We start from the raw sequence: 11,902 nt of genomic DNA, 5'->3' as shown, positions 1-11,902 counted from the left end.
AAAGCACATAATACAATTAATAAAAATAAATAAAAGCTATATATAAATATAAATAAATAAAAAGGACAAAAGCACATTAAAATTAAAATGAAAACATCTCATAGCAAAATAAATTAATGAAAATAAATTAAAGCTAAATATAGAAATATATAAACCCCCAAAAATAAAAAGGACAAAATCACATTAAAAATGACTAAACATAAATTAAAGCTAAATAGAAATATATTAAAAAACACCAAAATTAAACTGAAAAAATCTCAGAACAAAATAAATTACTGAAAATAAATTAAAGCAGAAATATAGAAACCCAGGAAAAAGCGGAAAAGTGCATACAAAAATTAATTAAAATTAATTAAAGTTAAATAGAAATATATATATATATAGCTTTACTTTATTTTAAGTAATTTTGTTATGAGCTTTTGTCATTTTTGTTTTATATATATATATATATATATATATATATATATATATATATACACACATACATACATATATATATATATTTCTATTTAGCTTTCATTTATTTTTAGTAATTTTTTTATGTGCTTTATTTATAAAAATAAATTAAAAACTAATAAAAATCTATACTAGTATGAATAATACTAAAACAACATTGACCTAAAAGTTCAGAACTGTATATATATATGTATATATTGATCATTTCAAAAAAATAAAAAAGCACATTTTTAAAAACAGCAAAAACATGAAGGATCTCAAATAGGGTCACATTTTACATAATAAATTTAGATTAAATACACTAATAAAATGAACAATTAAACAGTACCACATACATCGACACTAAAGAGCTGAGCTCAAGTTAGTACTGCTAGTAATAATGATGATTCAGAAACGTTCAGACTTTAATATGATTTTATTGAAAAAGTGTACCAATGAAACAACCAAAAAAAAAAAACCTTCAGAAAAGTATTTTGTAGAGCAAAGCTCTTATGTACAGCATATTGCACTATATAACAAAACCTAGAACTTCCATACTGTATTAAAAACAGAAAGAAAACCACCGTGAGGAGTGCAGAGAGTACAGTCCCAATGTTTACACACATGCTACATCTTCGCTGGGTCTCATTTCTCGGTGTACAGTGAGTGTGTGTGAGCCTCGAACGAACGAAAGAAACACGTCACTTACAATAAATGGCTTTCTGAACGGGTTCATTTCAACGTAAATCATCAGCTGTAGATTCATTGAAGATTAACAAGGAATGTTTTAAGATTAAACGAGCCCTTGATGTGGAACATTTCAAAACATCTGCCCTTCAAAAAGCCACCAGTTCAGGAAGAACATCCGTTTTAGAAACCAAAACCAATGAGCCCCAACAATAGCAGTCGTTATCTACTGACAAAACAACAAAGATGGAGTGAAACACAGTCAAAGACACTGTTGGCTTCATCATGGGTCGGTGATTTCAGACTAATACAGGCTTGTTAAAAACATCCAAGACAAAAAAAAAATATTCCTGACATCTCAAGAACTTGAGACGAGCGACTATAACACTGGGATTCGAGAACCCTCGAGATTCAACCAAACACAAAGTACTTTCCAGTGCATGTAAAAAGAGAGAAACAGAGATGATGAAGCACTTCGTTAACACAGGAAATCTACAGCTGTGTCTGTCTTCAAAAACCTCCAGTTGTAATGGGATTCTGATTGATTTCAGCAGATCTTTAGGATACTGGGACGATTGAACAAGGTTTTAGACCCTCAAAAGCAAATTCATCATCAGTTTTTCCTCATTCATTTCATGAAAAGATTGAGTGAAGCTCACGAGAGACGCATAACAAACATGTCCAGGTCATACTTCACCTCGAAATCAGAAGAAAAGCGGGTGTTTGGTCAGAACTAGGTCTCAAACTGTGCTCACGATTCCAGAGTCTGCGATCAAAAGTCAAATATCTCAGTATAAACTCCCATGAAACCATCCGAGCTGCTCATTTCAAAGCTTTATACTCTTACTTTAAGACTCGTTTGGGTCTGAATATGTTTTCAGGTAACCTAAAAACACGCTTTATGTAAATTTAAGTGGTTTTTAAGTCAAAACATAATTGACAAGTTAAAGCTCAATGTTTGCAGCGCTAAATTTGATCTAATGTTCTGTCTCGCTTTAAATCACACACACAGATAAAGTAGTCAGAATGGTCACCTTTATATGAATTATAACATTTATTTGCTTGTATTAGGCTATCGAGAGAGTCTGTTCAGTGTCTCTTTAGTAAAGAAGTTGTAAGTTGAATTGCTTCAAAAACAGCAACGTTACAAACTCCTTGCTGAGTAATGTAATATAGCAATTCAGTAGCAGAGAAGTTCATTTATTAATAAAAGTCATGGGCAACATTATAAAGAAGTTTCTGTGCTTGTGAATGTGAGCGGTGTGTGTGTGTGTGTGTGTTTGTGCTTCAATGAAAGCAGCGCATTAATATAGAACAGTGATTAAACTGACTGGAACTACTTGCGCATTAAAGGGTTTTATTGCACACCTTCCAACCAATCAGAATCGAGTATTCAGTCAGACCATGCATGGTATAAAATATATTATGATTAATCAATATAATTTATTTAAATTGAACCTTTTCTGGTCGATTTTGGGCAGAAAAAAAAATACAACCTGGACATGTTTCCGTGAGCTTCACCTGATTTTACATAATATAACATAATACGTAATTATACAAAATAATCTCTCCAGATTCTTCTGATTTGACTCGTGCTCAGTTCATCTGATGGCACTTTGTTGATGTGAACAAACAGAACAACAGTGACCAGATCTTTGGAGATTAAAATCATCCTAAATCTCCTTCAGCAACACAACAGAACGCGAGAAATGCACAACAAAAACGTTAGTATCAAGGGATATAAAGAAAGGAATTGCACAGTGAAATGTATACAGTAGCAACGAGTCGTTATACACACATTTTTTAAAAAAAGGAATAAAATAAATAAGAACAAAATAAATAAGAAGTGGAGGAGTGCACATACGGGAGAGGCGGACGAGTGGCTCTGGCTCAGCGTTCACGATCTGCAGGAAACTCACGTTCACCTCGAGCAACATCAGGAGACACACACTGTACCTGTACTCTACTAATGTACCAGATCACAACCAGCACAGGCCAATCTCAGGCATATTACACCTCAACATCAGAAGAAAATTACACCCGAAAAAATGCTGGGTTGTTTCAACCCAAAATTGGGTCAAATATGGACAAAGCCAAACGCTGGGTTAAAAATGTAAATAAAAAACGTAACCCAATGATTGGGTTTGTCCAAAACCCACCATTTTTTAGAGTGTACATGCCTTCAGTAAAGAAGCCATTTTTTATTACTTTGCATTGACTTTGTTATTATTGTCATGAAAATTGAATTGAATAAAGACACTTTTGTTTTTTAGAGCAGCTTTACAGCAAAACTTCCTGTTTATTACTGAAAGCACTATAGAAATAAATAGACGTGGCAATTGTTCTGTATTCAATTCAATAGTGTATTTTGGTGATGAAAATCAGCCAGATTTTTAAGCATTAATTAAATTAAATAATCAATTTATTCTTCTCCATGTACATTAGGAAACAAATATTAAAAGCATAAAATAAACCTCATCAATTAAAAGGCGGTAGAGAAATTGCTACCATGATTTATACTTACAACTGAACTACAAATTAAGTATTATTTTAGTATCTTTGAGATATTTGTAGTATTTATTAATATTTTGAATCTGTTTTTATTTAGTAATTTTAGTAATTTTAGTAATTTTGTTGTCATTTTTTGAGTTTTAGTTATTTTAGTGCATAAAGTTAAACTAAATTAAAATGTGAAATGTTGCTTTGGGAACTGGCTGAAATAAAATAATTAGCATTTTGTATTTTATTTTATTTCAAGTAATGAAACTAAATGCAAAATGATTCTTTCTTTTGATTATTGGGGTGAAAATATGAGCTGAATGTTACTGGATTTCAATATTTGACACGGCTCTGATAAATGATGAGGACTTTTGTCTTCAAAAATGATATATATATATAAAAAAAGTGTATGCTTTCCTTCATTTAATCATTCTGCCAACATCTCTTGATTTTAAATGAACGAACCGCATGTTGGCGGGAAAAATTTCACAAAATGTGTGTCACTCCTTCAAGATGAAAAAAATAAAAATAAAATACAGGACAGACAAATCAGAGAAACAGCATTGAATGCATCAGTGTCTTCAAACATAATAATTACAGTCTTCAGAAGAAGGTCTTCCTCACGTCTTTTACAAATAAAGTAGTGGTTCTATTTAAAAAAAAGAAAAAAAAGAAAGAAATTTACACCACCAAAACTGTACAGATCACCTGACAGATATAAAAGTAGAAATAAAACAGGGAAATCGAAAGCGCCAAGTGTCCTGAGAGGAGAAGTAATGCAGTCGCTTCTCAGATTCACACAGTATTGCTCGCAGGCCACGACACCACTGGCCTGGATGAAGAGAACCACAGTTTAAGATGATATATCAACACAAAATGACATGTGAAGAGAGCCGACGACGACTACGATAAGGCTGAGGCTGATATGTTTGCTGTATGTTAGTGTAAACACAGTCTAGGTCGTTCTGTTCATGTCGTAGGCACAGAAATCATCTTCCATACGTGAAACAGGTTTGTATCTATTGGCCATTTTAAATTGAGTGGATTGAAGTACCTGAGTGAGTTGGAGATGTTAAGTCAACACTTTTGCTAAACGTTTATACAATAAGGTCCCATTAGTGCATCAACTAACAATGAGCAATACATTTGTAACACTTTATTTATCTTTGTTAACGTTAGGCAATAATAATCACTATTCATAGTTAGTTAATGTTGCATTAAAAAATACAACAGAAACCTTTGATTGTATTATTCTAATACGCTTTAGAAGTTTTTATTATTGTTAGTTTGTATTAACTAATGCTGAAAACTTATTGTAAAGTGTTCCCGTTTATTCTAATATTTACCAAAATTTGGTGAATTTTTAAGGCCTGATAAAACCGTATTGGTAACACTTTACAACAAGGTCTCATTAGTTAACGTTAGTTAATACATTAACAGATAATCAATAAGTTATGACAATATGTTTTTACTTTGCTTAAATTCATCAAAATAAGTTAAGCAATTTTCAACTTTTTGTCATAAGTTATACAAGATTCAGCTCATTTTTTAAAGTCAGTTTAATGTAATTTAAGTTGAAATGACTTAAACATTAATTTAAGGCATTTTTACAGTGTAACAATTAACAATATACACTGTACAAACATATGTTTATTCAACTTAAAAAAGTAAGTGTTCATGCTGCCTTAAAATTTTAAGTTTAGTCAACTTAAAATTTGAAGTTGTACAAAGTGACAACCTGGATATTTGAGTTGACTGAACTTAATTTCAAGGCAGCACAAACACTTACTTTTTTAAGTCGAAACATTTTTTTTACAGTGTATTCTTACGCCATTTATTAACCTTTGTTAATGTTCATATTAGTTCACAGTGCATTAACTAACGTACAACTTGCGATCTTTAGTAAATATTGAGATTGAAACTATTAATCGTTTTTAGTTCATTTTAACTAATGCAGTTAACAAATGAAACCTTATTGTAAAGCGTTACCACAATATTCTTGAACAGTTTTCACCCGAAATCATGCGTAGATGATGAAACACGATATTTTCCCAATCCATATTACTGGATTGCGATGTTAGATGCTGTTGATTGTTGACTAGCCTGATGCCAAGAACTGAATGAAATGAAATCAAATGAAATCAAAAAGACAATAACAGCAGTACATCAACTCATCATTGACTTCATCAAACCCTCTTCGGTTGCTTGACAAACACAAGGACGTCTAGATCATATTCCTAAGTATTTAAAAAAACAGGAAGAACAATAAAAAATTCAACAATGATGTAATAAAAAGTAAATGGAACATCAAAACACCAAGAAATTTGAGGTGCAAAAAGCTTTTTTTTTCTTCTTTGGAGATTTGTAAGTGACGTCCTGGGAGATTTCTGAAGGAAAAGTATCCGGATCTTCACCTGTTCGCTTCGGCGGTGGCGTGGGACGGTAAGGCGTTCCCAAGACTCGTGGAGCTCATTCAAATACACGTACGGAAGTGCAAAGAAACTTAAACACGAACAGCATACTGTACAAAATACCTCAACATGTCTATGAAAATATTCCTGTTAGAATCTCAAGAACATCATGGCATCTTCGTCGGGGGAAAAGAGGTTGCCATAAAAAAGCGTCCCCCGTCCTGCGGAGGCTCTTCCTTTCAGTCTTCGTTTTTTCCCCCTCAAAACCCGTGTTAGATACCAGACAGTGCCGCTAACCGTCCCGCTCCGGGATGTGGACTGGGACACGGATGGCAGTTTGTGTTTCACCTGCGATTCGCCCTCCCGTCCTGAGCGTCGGCGTCTCTCCCGAACAGGAGTGTGTAGAACGCATTCGCCACACGCCGCCACAGGGGCTCCTGGTTCCTTTGGTTTCTGTGACGCTGCCAAACACAAATAAAATGAACAAAATAAATCACACACGTCGAAGCAGAGCAATAATGAGGAGGAATGGAAAATTAAAAGATTAGTTCACTTCGGAATACAAATTTCCTGAAAATTTACTTCATCCAAGATGTTCATGTGTTTCTTTCTTCAGTGGAGAAGAAATGCAGGTTTTTGAGGAAAACACTGCAGGATGTTTCTCCATATAGTGTCTTCAATGGGGTCCAACGGGTCGAAGGTCCAGATGTGAGTTTCAGTGCAGCTTCAAAGTCTCGACACGATCCAGCCGAGGAATAAGAGTCTCATCTAGACAAACCAGACGACATTTTACAACTAAATAAACATTTATATACTTTAACCACTAATCCTCGTCTTGCACGTCCACGACTTCACGCATTACGCAATCAGGTTGAAAGGTCACGCGTGTTCCGGTTCAGAAATGTAGAGTAGGGTGAAAAACTCTCATCTCATTTTCTCCTCCAACTTCAAAATCATCCGACATCGTTGTTTTACCTTTTATTTTATTTTTATTTTTATAAATGGCGTTTGACTCAGTCTTTGCACGTTCGCTTTGTAAACACTGGGTCGGTTCTTACGCCTACGTCCCGCTTGACCTTTCAACCTGATTACGTAATGTGTGTCGCATCACAGCGAGTGCAAGACCAGCATTTGTGGTTAAAAAGTATATAAATGTTTATTTAGTTGTAAAATGTCCGCTGGTTTGTCTAGATGAGACTCTTATTCCTCGGCTGGATCGTGTCGAGACTTTGAAGCTGCACTGAAACTCACATCTGGACCTTCGACCCGTTGGACCCCATTGAAGACACTATATGGAGAAACATCCTGGAGTGTTTTCCTCAGAAACCTTCATTTCTGTTCCACTGAAGAAAGAAACACATGAACATCTCGGAAGACGAGGAGGAGAGTAAACTATCAGGAAATTTTTATTCTGAAGTGAACTAATGCTTTAAGGTCAGGAATTGGAGAATTGTTATAATATTAAAATTCCGCTTATCGCATTTTAAAGTGGTTTTAAACCATTCAAGCGCATGAAGATGCAATTCGGCACAAATACTAAATTGAGTTCTCTTTCTTGCGCTTGAAAGGACAAATACACACAAAATTATGTCAAAATATCCTTATAAACACCTTCAGTTATGTCTAAAGTGAACGTAAACAGTTGAGAAAGAAAAAGCATGTGTAACAGTCTACTGGATTGGTGCATTACTTTTGTAACTTTAATAAGGATTAATCTGTATTTTATTTATAAAAAGAAAACTATGCAGTTTTATTTTACATTTGATTTTAATTTCTGAACTTTGTTCAGTTGTACTTATTTGTTCTATTGCTAATTTATTTGTTTTGTTTTTATTGTATTACTTACTGTATACAACAATATGTCAGTCTATTTTATTAGTTAATTATTCTTTAGGCTGCTGATTTTTGTTCAGCTTCAACACAATGTTTTGCAAAAATACAATAAATATGTTTGATATCTATGTTTGACTTTTTTTTTACTATATTATAATCAAAACCGGGAATCGATAAGAATTGGAATTGATAAGCAGAACTGGAATGTTCTTTACAACATATATTTGGAATGCATTTAAAATATATTTTAGTCAGAATTTATTTGAACCCTATTGCTGTATGAGACAATACATTGAAATAATATCACATCTCATGACACTGACGTAACAGCAGTGAACAGCTGAGTGTGAGGACGGCGCAGTGATGTAAGAGGGGAGTAAACACGGAGAAATCCAGACAACGGGAAACACTGGCAATATTTACACAACAAACGCTGTCTGTTCACCTTCACACACGGTACATTACACCAAACACACCTTCACACTGTCTAACACTGCAATATAAACACTAGAAATTAGAATAAAGTTGAGCTGTGGTGAGTTAATATGCCAATGGCTAGTAAGTTTATTAGGAACTGGAACATAATAAGGTTTACACTGAATTAGAAAGCAGATAGTCCAGCGTTCATGATGTGTCTTCACATTTTTGAGAAAGACGCCACTTCAAATTGAGTGACAAACTGTATCTACTCGCTGGAGGTGTTTGGCCAATCACAAAGCACTGGGTCAGCTGGCCAATCACAAAGCACTGAGTCAGCTGGCCAATCACAAAGCACTGAGTCAGCTGGCCAATCACAAAGCACTGGGTCAGCTGGCCAATCACAGCACTCAGAGCTTTTCTGAGGGCGGGGCTTTGTAGAAATCAGAGCATTTCAGACAGACTGGGAATAGAGGAGCTGCAATAATGTACAGTGTGTGAAAAATAATGTGTTTTTTGAGCGTTAAAGCATGTTAACTTATTTTATTACACCAAATAAACAAAATAATGAACTCATTATAATGAGCATCATATGACCCCTTTAAAAATACTATTTCAGACTTTCTACTTCAAAATTATATCTTTGTAAAAACTGCTAAATAGTTATGTTTTCATGGACAAAAAATTAATAATAAAATAATGCAAAATATAGTTTCAAGGACAATAATAATAAAAATCCTATTCAAGTAAAAACAGCTAAATCATTATTTTTTGTATTGACAAAATAATAATGATAATAAAAATAGTGGAAAATGCAGATTCAAGCACAGCAAGTCACATTTTTGCCTTTTAATTCTTCCCGATCCAGCCGCCATTGGCAGGTGTACTATATGAGAACTACAACCATAAATGTACTACATTTCTCATGACGTCATCAGACACACACGTGATCCGCGCAGCGTCTCGTAATAAAGATGATAGATGGGCGACTCTCACGCTCTCGAGTCGTTATCCTGGCACTGAGGAGAATTGGATTTGGGAAGATTAAGTGGATAATACTACCACTGTCATTGAGGAGGGAAGATAAGATAATTTCACTAAATAGGATTATGCTGCTCTTGAGGCAGGGTGGAGACGCGCACGCACACACACACACACACACACACACACACACACACACACACACACACACACACACACACACACACACACACACACACTGTATTTCAGCTGGCTCAGCTCTCGAGAGAGACGAAACCCAGTCCAACACTGATAACACATCTGTTGCTTTCACAGACAAGTCATAAAGTACGAGCCGAAGTCTTCCCTGTAACTCACTGCTCTAAAGCTGTCACACACATTAGAAATAACAACACTCCCATGCACTTTCAGTGTGTAAAACACATTTTAACACACACTACCAGTCAAAGAAACTGCCAGAGGAAAAAACCCTGCATGCAATGTGACTGCAATTACTTTATTATCTATTTAACAGTGTTTTCTCATGCACTCTTAATAGTTTATTTATAAACGCATCTCTTTAACCAGTTGCAATCACGACCGTCTTCACTCTCGCAGACCCTCAGCTTAAATTAAACACTTGTACACAAGGTTACCGGCCATTCAGAACTTCTACTAGCCAAAAAAGAAAAGAAAAAGAAAGAAAGAAACCAGATTAACTACGTCACAACCTCAACATTTTAATTGGATGAAAACCTTTCATCAAAGTTATACATGAATTTTGAACAACACCCGTTTATGAACTTTTTTGATCCACTTCAAATGTTGACTACCGTATTATAAAATTAGGTTTTCATTCATTTGTTTCTTATTCAAACAATATGTACTCCTCTCTTCCTCTTTCATCCTTTTCACCAAATATGTATTTTAGATGGACAGATCAATACAGTACAAAGAACATAAAAAAAATTAGGATGTTGGAAAATAACAATGTCTTTTCGGTTCACCAAATGCTTTTAAATCTTCGCTTTTGCTTCAGTGCAAATGAACAAGCGCCGTTATTTGTTCTGTAGTGACGTGTGTGTTAAAGTAAGCCAGATATGAGCAGATTCTACACAATACACTGTATTTAATATATCATGATGACTCACGAGTATTTGCACTAAATCTGTGCAGATTTGTCTTACACAAACTTCCCCAGCAAACTGAGTAACCATCATAAATAATGCCAAATTGGCTCGTGATTTGACAGCGTTCCCCGCAAAACTTGATTTTTACCCGCATTTGGCGGGTGTGAAACCTGCTTGCACATATGAAACAGCCAGTAGGTGTTGGCGAATCACTGTCGTAACGAGTGAGTCATTGAATCGTTCAGTCAAACGATTTGTTCAAAACGGCTGATTCATTCAGGGACTACGCAAGTGACTCTCTTTATGCGCGAGTCATTGAATCATTCATTAGACCGATTTGCTCAATGAAACATCACTGTGTTGCTCTGAGACACACAATGGCTCTACTGTGGATTTGTTTGGAACTATTTTTGTTGGCAAAATAGAGCAAAATCAATATTGTGAGTCTAAAATGTAAGACACCTAAAATTCAGCTTGATCATCCGCATTTACAGAATACGACTCAGACTCGAACTGATAGTGTAACGCCGACGACATTATTTACTGAGCATTTACAAAATCCTTGGAAACTGATTATGGTAAAGGCTGTTACATTTCTGATACAGGCTGGAGGTGTTTGGCCAATCACAACGCACTGAGTCAGCTGGCCAATCACAAAGCACTGGGTCAGCTGGCCAATCACAAAGCACTGGGTCAGCTGGCCAATCACAGCACTCAGAGCTTTTCTGAGGGCGGGGCTTTGTAGAAATCAGAGCGTTTCAGACAGACTGGGAATAGAGGAGCTGCAATAATGTACAGTGTGTGAAAAATAATGTGTTTTTTGAGCGTTAAAGCATGTTAACTTATTTTATTACACCAAATAAACAAAATAATGAACTCATTATAATGAGCATCATATGACCCCTTTAAAAATACTATTTCAGACTTTCTACTTCAAAATTATATCTTTGTAATTGTTTGTGAAATTAGCAATTTCTGAGTGAAAACTGTTTTACAGCAATACTGTATTCAAAACATTAATAAAACTATAATAGTATCGCAATACTAAAACAACACCGATTCAGTTTATACACTAAAAAATGAATGTTTACACACTAAATTTTTTTCAATGCGAGTAAATTTCTCAAATAATTACAAAGAAATGGCAAGTGACACGTCGAATTAAAGATGAAATATTGAAGTAGAAAGAATGGAAGTGTGTTCACGGTTCACAGTGAAGTCAGGGATACGAGTGTCTCTCAGACTGTAGTTCTGTTGGCTGCACATTGCAGAGCGTTGCATAAGCCCGAGGCGCGTCTCGCTTCGCCCTCACACACCAATTTACAATCCGGCGAAGACGCAGAAACAGCGGAAGGTCGTCAGGAGCTTCACAGAAAACACACGGACTCCCGCAGCTCGAGGATATTCAGGCAGAAGAAAAACAACATCTCGACCTTAAAAGTAATAAGGAAAAGCCAGCAGTGAAATGCAGGTTTTATGACTAACCATTAGGACTCAATAAACTTCCCTAATGTAATCATATTCAGTTTT

General features: G+C 35.1%; 1 protein-coding gene across 1 annotated transcript in view; it reads right to left on the bottom strand.

The window, feature by feature from the left end:
• Window positions 1-3,768: 3,768 nt before the first annotated feature.
• The window catches only part of bmf1 (BCL2 modifying factor 1), a 23,698-nt gene continuing 15,564 nt past the window's right edge, over window positions 3,769-11,902 (bottom strand). The window contains exon 4 of the mRNA XM_084097780.1: window positions 3,769-6,493. Coding sequence (XP_083953906.1) covers window positions 6,377-6,493 — 117 coding nt within the window. The 3' untranslated portion in view covers window positions 3,769-6,376. The remainder of the gene's footprint in view (window positions 6,494-11,902) is intronic.

This window comes from Abramis brama (assembly GCF_963993115.1).
Source record: "Abramis brama genome assembly, chromosome: 21".
In the NCBI taxonomy this organism is placed as follows: domain Eukaryota; kingdom Metazoa; phylum Chordata; class Actinopteri; order Cypriniformes; family Leuciscidae; genus Abramis; species Abramis brama.
Note: the sequence above shows the minus strand (reverse complement) of the source record. Positions and strands in the feature narration are given on the sequence as shown.